The sequence below is a fragment of the Ranitomeya variabilis genome, chromosome 5 (genome assembly GCF_051348905.1).
Source record: "Ranitomeya variabilis isolate aRanVar5 chromosome 5, aRanVar5.hap1, whole genome shotgun sequence".
NCBI lineage: Eukaryota > Metazoa > Chordata > Amphibia > Anura > Dendrobatidae > Ranitomeya > Ranitomeya variabilis.
Window position 1 is genome coordinate 444,498,097 of NC_135236.1, and position 14,597 is coordinate 444,512,693.

At 44.6% G+C, this 14,597-nt stretch overlaps 1 protein-coding gene across 2 annotated transcripts in view; it reads left to right on the forward strand.

The window, feature by feature from the left end:
* RPAP3 (RNA polymerase II associated protein 3) overlaps positions 1–14,597 on the forward strand; it is a 136,048-nt gene that overhangs the window by 66,343 nt on the left and 55,108 nt on the right. For both annotated transcript variants that reach the window (XM_077265383.1, XM_077265384.1), the window contains one exon: positions 13,614–13,843. In XM_077265383.1, the coding sequence (XP_077121498.1) occupies positions 13,614–13,843 (230 nt within the window). The remainder of the gene's footprint in view (positions 1–13,613; positions 13,844–14,597) is intronic.

Genomic DNA, 14,597 nt, shown 5'->3' on the forward strand with positions numbered 1-14,597 from the left:
AGGGAAAAATAATAAAATTAAAAAAATGTATTTATTTCCATTTTCCCATTAGGGTTATGGCTAGGGTTGTGGCTAGGGTTAGGGCTAGGGTTAAGGCTAGGGCTAGGGTTGGGGCTAGGGTTAGGGTTGGGGCTAGGGTTTCAGTTAGAATTGGAGGTTTCCACTGTTTAGGCACATCAGGGGCTCTCCAAACACGACATGGCGTCCGATCTCAATTCCAGCCAATTCTGCGTTGAAAAAGTAAAACAGTGCTCCTTCCCTTCCGAGCTCTCCCGTGCGCCCAAACAGTTGTTTACCCCAACATATGGGGTATCAGCGTACTCAGGACAAATTGGACAACAACTTTTGGGGTCCAATTTCTCTTGTTACCCTTGGGGAAATAAAAATTTTGGGGTGCTAAAAAAACATTTTTGTGGGGGAAAAAATGATTTTTTATTTTCACGGCTCTGCGTTATAAACTGTAGTGAAACATTTGGGGGTTCAAAGTTCTCACAACACATCTAGTTAAGTTCCTTAGAGGGTCTAGTTTCCAATATGTGGTCACTTGTGGGGGGTTTCTACTGTTTAGGTACATGAGGGGCTCTGCAAACGCAATGTGACGCCTGCAGACCAAGCCATCTAAGTCTGCATTCCAAATTGCGCTCCTTCCCTTCCGAGCTCTGCCATGCGCCCAAACGGTGGTTCCCCCCCACATATGGGGTATCGGCGTACTCAGGACAAATTGCACAACAACTTTTGGGGTCCAATTTCTTCTCTTACCCTTGGGAAAATAAAAAATTGGGGGCGACAAGATCATTTTTGTGAAAAAATATGATTTTTTTTATTTTTACGGTTCTGCATTATAAACTTCTGTGAAGCACTTGGTGGGTCAAAGTGCTCACCACACATCTAGATAAGTTCCTTAGGGGGTGGTCTTTCCAAAATGGTGTCACTTGTGGGGGTTTCAATGTTTAAGCACATCAGGGGCTCTCCAAACACAACATGACGTCCCATCTCAATTCCAGTCAATTTTGCATTGAAAAGTCTAATGGCGCTCCTTCCCTTCCGAGCTCTGCCATGCGCCCAAACAGTGGTTTACCCCCACATATGGGGTATCTGCATACTCAGGACAAATTGTACAACAATTTTTGGTGTCCATTTTCTCCTGTTACCCTTGGTGAAATAAAACAAATTGGAGCTGAAGTAAATGTTGTGTGAAAAAAGTTAAATGTTCATTTTTATTTAAACATTCCAAAAATTCCTGTGAAACACCTGAAGGGTTAATAAACTTCTTGAATGTGGTTTTGAGCACCTTGAGAGGTGCGGTTTTTAGAATGGTGTCACACTTGGTTATTTTCTATCATATAGACCCCTCAAAATGACTTCCAATGAGATGTGGTCCCTAAAAAAAAATGGTGTTGTAAAAATGAGAAATTGCTGGTCAACTTTTAACCCTTATAACTCCCTAACAAAAAAAAATATGTTGGTTCCAAATATGGGGTGATGTAAAGTAGACATGTGGGAAATGTTACTTATTAAGTATTTTGTGTGACATATCTCTGTGATTTAAGGGCATAAAAATTCAATGTTGGAAAATTGCGAAATTTTCACAATTTTCACCAAATTTCCATTTTTTTCAGAATTAAACGCAGGTAATATCAAAGAAATTTTACCACTGTCATGAAGTACAATATGTCACGAGAAAACAATGTCAGAATCATCAGGATCTGTTGCAGCGTTCCAGAGTTATAACCTCATAAAGGGACAGTGGTCAGAATTGTAAAAATTGGCCCGGTCATTAACGTGCAAACCACCCTTGGGGCTTAAGGGGTTAAGTCCCCCTTGTTCAGATCTGGCAGCTGTCAATTTACCTCCAACACTTTTCCTTTCACTTTTTCCCCATTATGTAGATAGGGGCAAAATTGTTTGGTGAATTGGAACGCGCGGGGTTAAAATTTCACCTCACAACATAGCCTATGACGCTCTCGGGGTCCAGACGTGTGACTGTGCAAAATTTTGTGGCTGTAGCTGCGACGGTGCAGATGCCAATCCCGGACATGCACACATGCATACACACACATTCAGCTTTATATATTTGATGATAATTACATAAGGAGTATGTCCATAAATCTGCTAAATGGGGCTCCAGTTGCCCCACCTCCAACCATACCCTTGCTGAGGCGCTGCTAAAAGAAAGGAGGTTGGTGTCCTTGGTGCAAACCCTTAAAAATATATAACATATGGTATGTGCAATAAAATATGGAATGACAGGTAATCATGGAGCATTATATGGGACTCCTGATTCAATATGGATATTCAAAAACACTTAACCTACTGATGTCTCAATTAATTTTACTTTTATTGGTATCTATTTTTACTTTTGACATTTACCAGTAGCTGCTGCATTTCCTACCCTAGGCTTATACTCGAGTCATTAAGTTTTCCCAGTTTTTTGTGGCAAAATTAGGGGTCTCGGCTTATTCTCTGGTCGGCTTATACTCGAGTATATATACGGAAAATGGTTATTCGACTCAATTGTGTCTAAATCTGTGAATGTTAAAAAAGGCACCCCGCCACAGCAGCTTAGTGTGTCAGCGACCCCCACCGCCACAGCAGCACTGAGTATCGGCGACCCTCCCCCCCCCCCCCCCCCCGCCACCACAGCACCACTGAGTGTCAGCACCCCCTGCCGCCTCCACAGCAGCACTGAGAGTGTTGGCGACCCCCGCCACCACAGCATCTCTATGTGTCTGTATATGTCTCTCAGACATGGGCTTGTGTGACTCTCTCTTTGCCTGTCTCAGAGATGGGTCACTGACACACTCTGTGCTGCTGTGTGGGGGGCACTGACATACTCTGTGCTGCTGTGTGGGAGCACTGACATACTCTGTGCTGCTGTGCGGGGGGCACTGACATACTCTGTGCTGCTGTGCGGGGGGCACTGACATACTTTGTGCTACTGTGCGGGGGGCACTGACATACTCTGTGCTGCTGTGGCAGGGTCTCTGGAGGGGTCGGTGTACTTATGAGCGGCTGATCAGTGTTGGCTCCCAATTCAGCCAACTTCAGTGCACCTACGCTTCTCCAATGCAGAAGAGGCACTGAACAAACAAAAATCAACATTTACAGCAGTCATCAAGAAATGGACCATCTGTAAAAAAGTGTCCAGACAGTTACAGTACCTGTATACATGTAAAAAAATTAAAAAGATCTACGGTATTTGTAAATGAGGTATAGCCATAAATAAATTCTAAAGTAATCCACTTGTTACCTTTTGTGATATTTGGTACAAGTAATAAAGATCTACAGTACTTTTATAATTTATCCCTGGCTATAGCTCTTTTTCAATGCATTACACAGCGGAATCTTTCATCAAGGAAAGCAGACATCCCCAAAAGACAATGTATTAACAAAATTTAGATGAAATAGAAATGATTGAAAAATGACAATTAAAATATAAATATATCAATGGCACCACATAACAAATTATTAATCACATTATAAGACCTACAATTTCCAAAATGAATGAATGCCGCATCTATTTGTCATATACGTGTTGGGTAACATTCCTTTTAGAAATTGTAGGTCTTATCATTTGATGAATACTCCATTCAGGATTACTATGGTAATTTTACATATTCATACCTTTCCCTACTGGTTAATATATATATATATATATATATATATATATATATATATATACTAGCTGTACTACCCGGCTTCGCCCGGGTTAATGACTGCTGTTAGCAAAATAGAATGTGTTAACAAAAATTTATTCTGCACACAAAAACCACAAAACAAATAGATAGAAATGTAATTATTAAAAGGCAAAAACTAAGCAAATAGAAGCATTTCACAACATATATTAGCTTTGTTATACTGAGAATGTCTTTGTTGCCTATATTAACCAATCAGAGCTCAGGTTAATTAACTGTAGCAAAATAGAAGCTGAGCTGTGATTGGTTGCTATTGGCAGCCTGATAAATCCCCAGCCAACAGGAAGCCCTCCCCCCTGGCAGTATATATTAGCTCACACATACACATAATAGACAGGTCATGTGACTGACAGCTGCCGTATTTCCTATATGGTACATTTGTTGCTCTTGTAGTTTGCTTATTAATCAGATTTTTATTTTTGAAGGACAATACCAGACTTGTGTGTGTTTTAGGGCGAGTTTTATGTGTCAAGTTGTGTGTGTTGAGTTGCGTGTGGCGACATGCATGTAGCGACTTTTGTGAGATGAGTTTTGTGTGGCGACATGCGTGTAGCAACATTTTGTGTGTTGAGTTGCATGTGACAGGTTAGTGTAGCAAGTTGTGTGCAGCAAGATTTGTGCATGGCGAGTTTTGCGCGTGGCGAGTTTTATGTGTGGTGCATTTTGAGTATGTGCAAGTTTTGTGTGAGGCAACTTTTGCATGTGGTGCAACTTTTGTACATGTGGCAATTTTTCTGTGTGTGCAAGTTTTGCATGAGGTGAGTTTTCCATGAGGTGAGTTTTGCACGTGTGGCGAGTTTTGCGTGAGCCTAGTTTTGCATATGGCGAGTTTTGCATGTAGCGAGTTTTGAGTGGTGACTTTTGTGTTTCGACTTTTATGTGGCGAGGTTGGTGTGTGTGTGTGGTGAAATGTGTGCTGAGGGTGGTATATGTGTTCAAGCACGTGGTAGTGTGTGGCGCATTTTGTGTTTGTGTTCATATCCCCGTGTGTGGTGAGTATCCCATGTCGGGGCCCCACCTTAGCAACTGTACGGTATATACTCTTTGTCGCCATCGCTCTCATTCTTTAAGTCCTCATTGTTCACATCTGGCAGCTGTCAATTTTCCTCCAACACTTTTCCCTTCACTTTTTCCCCATTATGTAGATAGGAGCAAAATTGTTTGGTGAATTGGAACGCGCGGGGTTAAAATTTCACCTCACAACATAGCCTATGACGCTCTCGGGGTCCAGACGTGTGACTGTGCAAAATTTTGTGGCTGTAGCTGCGACGGTACAGATGCCAATCCCGGACATACACACATACATACATACACACATTCAGCTTTATATATTAGATATACCTGTATGTAATCTCCTGTATATAGTATATACCTGTGTGTCATCTCACCTATATATAGTATATATCTGTGTGTCATCTCCTGTATATAGTATATACCTGTATGTCATCTCCTCCTATACATAGCATATACCTGTGTCATCTCCTCCTGTATATACTATATACCTGTAGGTAATCTGCTCCTGTATATAGTATATACCTGTGTGTCATCTCCTCCTGTATATAGTATATACCTGTATGTCATCTCCTCCTGTATGTAGTATGTACCTGTATGTCATCTCCTCCTCTATATAGTATATACCTGTGTGTCATCTCTCCTGTATATAGTATATATCTGTGTGTCATCTCCTCCTGTATATAGTATATACCTGTGTGTCATCTCCCCTGTAAATAGTATATACCTGTGTGTCATCTCCTGTATATAGTATATAGCTGTATGCCATCTCCTCCTGTATTAGCCCTCGTTCACACGTTATTTGGTCAGTATTTTTACCTCAGTATTTGTAAGCTAAAATGGCAGCCTGATAAATCCCCAGCCAACAGTAAGCCCACCCCCTGGCAGTATATATTAGCTCACACATACACATAATAGACTGGTCATGTGACTGACAGCTGCCGGATTCCTATATGGTACATTTGTTGCTCTTGTAGTTTGTCTGCTTATTAATCAGATTTTTATTTTTGAAGGATACCAGACTTGTGTGTGTTTTAGGGCGAGTTTCGTGTGTCAAGTTGTGTGTGTTGAGTTGCGTGTGGCGACATGCATGTAGGGACTTTTGTGAGATGAGTTTTGTGTGGCGACATGCGTGTAGCAACTTTTTGTGTGTCGAGTTGCATGTGACAGGTTAGTGTAGCAAGTTGTGTGCAGCAAGTTTTGCGCATGGCGAGTTTTGCGCGTGGCGAGTTTTATGTGTGGTGCCTTTTGAGTATGTGCAAGTTTTGTGTGAGGCAACTTTTGCATGTGTTGCAACTTTTGTGCATGTGGCAATTTTTCTGCGTGTGGCAATTTTTCTGCGTGTGCAAGTTTTGCGTGTGGCGAGTTTTGCACGTGTGGCGAGTTTTGCATGTGGAGAGTTTTGCGCGTGGCGAGTTTTGAGCGGCGACTTTTGTGTTTCTACTTTTATGTGGCGAGGTTGGTGTATGTGTGGTGAAATGTGCACTGAGGGTGGTATATGTGTTCGAGCACGTGGTAGTGTGTGGCGCATTTTGTGTGTGTGTTCATATCCCCGTGGTGGTGTGATTATCCCATGTTGGGGCCCCACCTTAGCAACTGTACAGTATATACTCTTTGGTGCCATCGCTGTCATTCTTTAAGTCCCCCTTGTTCACATCTGGCAGCTGTTAATTTGCCTCCAACACTTTTCCTTTCATTTTTTCCCCATTATGTAGATAGGGGCAAAATTGTTTGGTGACTTGGAAAGCGCGGGGTTAAAATTTCACCTCACAATATAGCTTTGACGCTCTCAGGGTCCAGACGTGTGACTGTGCAAAATTTTGTGCCTGTAGCTGCGACGCCTCCAACACTTTTCCTTTCACTTTTTCCCCATTATGTAGATAGGGGCAAAATTGTTTGGTGAATTGGAAAGCGCGGGGTTAAAATTTCACCTCACAACATAGCCTATGACGCTCTCGGGGTCCAGACGTGTGACTGTGCAAAATTTTGTGGCTGTAGCTGCTACGGTTCAGATGCCAATCCCGGACATACATACATACATACATACATACATACATACATACATACACACACACACATTCAGCTTTATATATTAGATATATATATATATATATATTTTAATTAGCATTTTTCTATAAATTGCATTTCTCCTTTGCCTCATTGGGGGACACAGACCGTGGTGTATGCTGCTGCCACTAGGAGGCTGACACTAAGTGATACAAAGAAAGCTCTCTCCTCCCATGCAGTATACACCCTCCTGCTGGCTCTCAGCTAAACAGTTCTCGCTTAGTGTCTGTAGGAGGCACTTGGGTCTGGTTCAGACCCCAATGTTTTTATTTTATTTTTTTTCTGTAAATTTTTATTTTTTAGTTAACGGAGTGAAGGGGGCGACGGAGCCTTTCAAGGTTCCGATCTCCCCCCGAATCCTCAACAGGTGAGCACGTGGAGTATACCTCTCTGTACCCTCTCCTGCAACGTGGGAAGCCATGTCTGAGCTCACTTAGGGGCAACGGTTCCTTCATGGTCCCGATCTCCCCCACACCAGCAGCAGGCGACCACATGGAGTGTCGGCTCCATGTATCCTCTCCTGGAGCCAGGCCTATTTCCGGACAACTGGCCCTGTCCACCCGGGGGGCTGAACTCCGTGGATGTACAGAGGCCCCTCTCTATGGCTTCCGAGCAGCCCCCACTGTCCCACCACAGTTAAAGCGGATGGCACAAGGAGGCAGACGGTTCCTCTCCACCTTCCTAACAAAGGGATGGTCGATTGAGGTTTATCCCTCTGTCCCTGCACCTTCCACGCTGCAATACCCGACCTGCAGTCATCCGTGGTGGCTCCATGATGGGACGCGCACCAATGTTGAGTGGATCCAGTCAGCGGTGGGCCTCTGCAGCGGGATATTCACATGCTCACAGGCAGTCTCAGGCTTCCTTGTGGCTCACCTCTCTGAGGTAACGCTCCGGCTGCAAAAGTTTAGCCCCCGGCTTCGGCCGATGTGTAGGACGCACCCCAGAAGTGCACTATGGCACCGTAAGGCGGCTCTGCCCGCTTTTCTGGCGTTTCTCGCCTGGCACGGAAGCACTCAGTTTTCTCGGCCACTACAACGCCCCTCACTTCTACCGCTGGTATCGCTCCCGCCGGCTGCAGAAATTTAGGCCCCGGCTTGGGCCTATTCATGGAAGTCTTGAGGCTCCGCCCACATCGTGCCTGTGGCTCCGCCCCCGAATTGGCACTTCTCGCTCTCTGCAAGATTTTATCACCTCTGCAACTCCTGGTGGCCATCTTGGTCCACCCGGCCGGCTCACACAGGGGTGACGACTTTGCATTAAAGGGGCACAATGACTGCAACATGGCATGACCAGTATTCCCTGGTCTTAAAGGCACATGACCAGTATTCCCTGGTCTTAAAAGCACATGTCCAGTATTCCCTAGTCTTAAAGGCACATGACCAGTATTCCCTGGTCTTAAAGGCACATGACCAGTATTCCCTGGTCTTAAAGGCACATAACCAATCCGAAGCCGGTTACCCTAAATGAGCTCAGAAGCCCTGCGCCGCCGATCCCAGTTTATCCCAGAGTACCTAATTCTCTCAGTGGACTTTGTCACTGCCGCAACCCATGGTTTCTCTGACCAAGAGATTGAATCCCTCCGTGATCCCTCTGTGGCTTGGAGTGCTCGCAGGACCGATATACATGTTCCCTCTCCTACATGGGAGCCGTCGGCTAGCAGGGGCCGCGAGTATTCTAGAAACGTACAGGCATCTAGAAAATGGAAGTTTTCATTTAATGATCTCTCTCCCCAAGGATTTGCTGAGAACAAGACTTTGAAAATGGATCAGATATTGCCGTGGACCTGGACTTGTCAGAGCTTCAGTAAAGGATGAACTCGCCTATTTATATCATCAACCAATCTCTGTACATTGACGAAGACTCCGGTTCTGCTCTAGACTACGCAGTGTCCCTCATAAGGAGACTAAACTCCCTCGTAGAGCATTTGCCATTCAGTCCGGATAAGCGATTCACTGGACAGAAGCCTCTACGTGGGATGCCATGCCTGGTCTGATTTTTAATGGCGACAGGTCCTTTAAAGGGCACCGATCTCCCCACACCATCATCCAGGCCTAACGCTAGACAACCTGTCCTGTCCACCCGGAGACCTGAACTCTGTGGAAGTACAGAGGCACCCTTTTTGGCGTCTGAGCACCCCCCTCTGCATCACCACTATTTAGCAGAGGATGCAAGAAGGCGGATGATCGCTCTCCTCTTCCGTTAAGAGGATGGTGGATCGATGGTTCCTAATTTTTAACTCTGCACCTTCAAAAGAGAGCGGCGATGGCAAGAGTCAATGACCTGCTGGATGCAGCCGCGCATTCTGCCACTTGGCAGATTATCCGGGTAGAATCTCCTGTGGTATACCTACCAGTATCCCTGCCCGATGTATCATCAATTAAAAATACCACAGACTGTCAGATAGCAAATCTGGTTTGTTCCATCTTGCGGCTTCGAGTTCAGCGCTCTACCCTCCCTAGCCACCGCATGGATTGCTAGAGCAATGATCTCCTGGCTGGAGACCTTAACTACTTTGATTCACACCAGTAACCTTTTCCCGAAGACAGTACAGCTGGCCAATCAAATCTTTTGAGCTGGAGACTAAAAAAAGGATTGTATGTTTCCTGCAGACCCAACCAGCAGTGGAAGGGTTGTCCAGGGCAGTCTAGATCTAAGGGATCTTGGTTTCAAAAAGGGTAACGAAAAGTAAGACCGATCCTGAACCTCAAACTTCTAACAACCTTTGACAAGGTCCTCCTTCGGATGGAGTTCCTCCGCTCAGCAATTACTTCAACAGAAAAAGGTGCAGTTTCTAGCATCCATCGACATTTGGGATGCTTACCCTCACATTCCTATTTTTCCCCTATTCAAAAATTCCTCCGCTTTTCCATTCGTGAACAGCATTTTAAAGTCACGACCTTGTCCTTCGGCCTTGCTACCGCACCCAGAGTGTTCGCAAGGGTCATGGCAGCTGTCGTGTTCCTCTTGCACCCTAGAGGCATGGTCGTCCTGCCCTGTTTGGTCGACTGTCTAGCCGCCCTTCCAGGACTACGCTGAGTCATCTATATCACTTGCGATACCCTCTCACCTGGGCTGGCAGCTAAACTTAGACAAGTTCTCCTCATTTCCAGCCTGGCAGATATCCTTTTTGAGGATGATCCTGCACACTTCCAAAAGGATGGTAATTCTCCCTCGAAACAAGGTCATGACCCTTCAACACGGAGCTCGTGCACTTGATCACTCATCCCCTCATTTAATTCGATTTGCTAGGAGGGTTCTGAGGAAAAATGATGACTACAATGTAAGCAGTTTCCTTTGCTCCGCTCGTTTTCAGCAAGTCAAACAGACTTTCAGACTATAGTCTCTGAGCTCCTTCATCCAGAGCCTTTCTCCCGGTTCAATGGTTATTCGTAACTACCAATGCCAGTCTTCTTCTCCCGATCATTGCTCTGGAGATCCGAACGGTAGTCCTACAGCAGGTCCACTGCCTTCTGGCGGGTCACCCCATCCGAATTCAATTGGATAATGCCACGGCTGTGCCATACGTCAATCATCTAGCAGGTACCCACGGTCAGGCGTCATGGCCGAGGTACCTCACATTCTCTGATGGGCCGAGATCTATCATTCGGTGATCTCGGCAGTACATATCCCAGGAGTAGAACTCTGGGCGGCAAACATATTCAGTCATCAGGGTTCCTCCTCAAGTGAGTGGGAACTTCACCCGGAAGTTTTCCATCAGATCTGCCTTCACTGGAGCTCACCAGTTGTAGATCGGATAGCGTCCAGACTGAACGCCAATGTACTCGAGTTCGTGGTTCGGCCTCGAGATCCAAGAGCCATCGCACTGCATGCTCTTGTTCTTCCGTTGTACTGGTTTCCATAACTCCCTTTCCACTACTTCCGAAGCCTTTCGGAAGCAGAAAGGGCCCCAGTGATCCTCGGACATCTGCACTGACCACGTCAGTTTTTTGTTTGCGGAGCTAGTATCTTTCCGCCTTATTGCAAAACAACTGCAAGTAGGGACTTTCTCGCAGGGAGTTTTCACACGTTGTTCTTCCCTATTGCATACCGTAAGATCATTGGGACCTTAATGGTCCTAGGAGTCTTACAGTAGACTCCTTTTGATCCGGACAGACTTAACTATCAGGGAAGGTCGCCCTTTTTTCTCTGCGATATCCTCATCCTCACGAGTCTTCGGAGCTAGCTGCTCTGTTCTTTCAGACTTTTTTTCCCTTATTACCTTCAAGGCAAGGTTGTCCTCAGGCCATCCCCGTCCCTTGTTACCAAGGTGGTATTGTATTACCACTGTTCTTCGTTCTTCCCTCATCTCTTTCGGCACTAGTCCACAAAATGGAATGAGTTACCCATATTCTGGACGAAGTGAGTGCTCTGAGTAGGTATGTCTCGAGGACGGCGTCCTTCCAAAGGTTGGACACTTTATTTGGGCTTCCTGACGGTAAGAGGAAGGCTTCCTGACGTTTACAGGAAGGGTTTAGCCGTTACATCGGCCATGTTGGCCTGGTGGATTTGTTTCACCATCCAGGAGTCCTTCCGTGTTAGATGTCAGCCTATCTCCCTGTCTATCGAGGGTTCTAGGCAGCAGGCGTCGGCAAAGCACACCTGCAAGCTTGCGGATTCGTCCAGTCCGCATGCATTCTTGAAGCACTATAATTCCCACACTTCCACAGATGTGAATCTGGGCAGGCGGACTCTGCAGGCCGCGGTGGCGCACTTGTAAGTAGCGGTTACACAGGGCCTGATCTGATGTTGTCCCCACCCAGGGACTGCTTTGGGACGTCCCACGGTCTGTGTCCCCCAATGAGGCGAAGGAGAAATAGGGATTTTTGTGTACTCACCGTAAAATCCTTTTCTCCGAGCCATTCATTGGGGGATACAGCTCCCACCCTGTTATTAGCTTATGCTTGTTTTGATAATCTGACATGCTATACTCTCAAATATAATATGATATGCTATACGTTCATATGTTGTTATTGATCTCCTACTGCTTTTGCACCGAACTGGTTAGCTGAGAGCCAGCAGGAGGGTGTATACTGCAGGGGAGGAGCTAACTTTTTTGTATCACTTAGTGTCAGCCTCCTAGTGGCAGCAACATACACCCACGGTTTGTGTCCCCCAATGAATGGCTCGGAGAAAAGGATTTTACGGTGAGTAAACCAAAAATCCCTATTTTATTTAACTATTTTTTAATACAATTGGTGTTATTTCTATTACTGGTTCAGATGCACAATTTCTTATCTGATCTGTTATTCTCATAGTTCAGAACTATATATACCAATCCCATAGTGGTGAGTACATATCATGTTTCCTATGGTTTACATTACCTACTTATGTTTACCATTATTATTCTCTGTGTACTTGGACTGATTTCTAATATTGATTTACCCCCTAATTGAGAGCAGACCCCCCCCAACAGAATTGCACTCCCAAAGACCCCAAACAATTAGAGTTGGCAAGTGGATGGCTCGCACACAAATCTACATCTAACAGGTCCCCCTGATAGAGGATGGCTCCCCTTGGTGACCAGAGGCAGTATCACTCGTGAGCGGAGTGATACTGATGCCCACTTTGTATATCAGGCTACCTTCACATTTGCGTTGTTGGGCGCAGCGTCGTCGACGCATACCGACACGTGTCATGCGCCCCTATCTTTAACATGGGGGGCGCATGGACATGCGCCGGTATGCGTTGTACTGCGTTTTACGACGCATGCGTCATATAGACGCACAAGACAGGGCGCAGGGGACGCTACTTGTAGTGTTTTCCCTGCGCCGAAAGTCCCGATCTGTAGGATCTTATGACAACGCATGCATCGCAAAACGCTGCGTTGTGTACATGCGTTGTTAGTTGCGTCGCGTCGCCGACGCTTCGCCCAACAACGCAAATGTGAACGTAGCCTAAGAGCTGTATTGCAATGCAGCCGGAAGATGGGGGACTGGACAGTGGCGCAGATGTCTGTGTGAGAGCCTCTACCACTGGGTCTGGTGAATGCGATTCTTTTTAGGGGTATCTGCTTTCTTTGATGAAATGTCCTGCTGTATTCTTTAACCTTTTTTTAGCTGCCTGGACACTTTCTTACATCGCACCTGAGGCGTATTTTTGAAGTATTAATTATACTTGAAGCATGAAAAAGTTTGAAAAATCATGCTAGGGCTTATTTTCATGGTAGGTCATATTTTCGGGGGGAGCACTGAAGTCCAGAGCATTAAATAGGAGCGCCTTCTCCCTGGCCAGCAGCAGTAGGTGAGTCTAGGGAGCAGTGCGCTCATGTGAGACAACCTCCTTTTAAACAAGATGTTAGCAGCAGGGCTGTGGAGTCAGTAAGTCAAACAGACTCCGACTCCCAACTCCTCAATTTCACTGACTTCCAACTTCACTGGCCTGATTAGCAGCCCATATACTCTTTTATTCTTTCAGACATCCTAAAATTCAATTGGATTTTAGCAAAAGAAAAGATCAAAACACCATTCACAGTTTTTAAGGCTGCGGAGCTGAAATCTGCATTAAAGCAAGTGCATACTATAACGTGCCACTGTCATTAGCCTTGTGAGCCTTAAATTAGAGATGCCCATGACTGTGTGTGTGGAGCTTAGGGTGCTGTTTGCTGAATCAGCAGCTTCTGAACAAAGGGCTTGGGCAACACTTGGGAATGGGAAACTATCTCTGCCATAATGCCTCTCAAATAATCAGTCTGCCAACAAGCTTGTTGTCCTTATCCCATAGCCACTGGCAGAAGTTTGAATACAGTTCTGGATGATCATAAATGTAATATTTTCTTGGTTGAATTTTTGGACATATAAATACCTTTTGTTTCTGATTGCAAATATTTCATAATTTTAGAAACCTTTGAGGAGGATGGAAATTGAAGAGATTGGAGGTTTGTTACTAGCTCCAGTGGATGTTATTAGTAAATCTCACGATGATGCTTATGGTAGTGTTTTAATCCAACCTGAGGAGCCTGAAAAAGGTAATGAAGACTTGAATTCTAAAGAACCAATTTCCATTTACCCAGAAGCTCCCAGTGCAAAGATGTTAAAGATTGAGGAAATCAGCGATTTGCCAACACATCAGTAAGTACTAACTACGGTAACCATTTGATCATTTATAAAAAAAAATTTGAGTTGTGATAAAAGAATGTCCAAACCATGATGATTAGTTAACAACTAACTTAAAAAGAACAGATGTCAAAGTGATCATTCACATTTGAAAGATTAAAACGATATATTCCAGGCTGGACAAATACAATGATCTATCGCTGTGACTTGTCATTCATGTCCTCTATAAAAGCAATGACCTATCATTTTGACTCCTCATCCATAATTAAACTGGTATTCCCACCTTCAAGATCCTATCCCATTATGGAGTAGGTGTAATTATATTAATATTAGAAAATTTCTCCTATTAGAAATGTAGTATAGTTCCTATGATTTGCTATCTTGCTTACCTTATGTGCAGGATATTGCAGTAGCTTAGGCATGCATGGTTGGTTGTGCCAATAACATAACAACATGGCATTGGGCATATCATTGGTCAGTATGAGATCAGAAAGACTTTGAATCCAGTTAATCGTGGGCTGAGAAATATGTGTTTTTTTGTTTGTTTGTTTTTTTAATTAGGCAGTTTTTAGGCATTGGACAATCTATTTAACATTTTCAAGACCTGGTGATTTTTCATTTCTTTGTTCTATAATTTTCTCCTCCCCTTCTTTCAGGAGCCACAACTTTTTATTTTTCCTCCAACATAGCCATATCAGAGTTTTGGTTTGTGTAGGACAAGTTGTGATTTTGAGTAACCGCATTAATCTTACCATATAACATCCTGTTC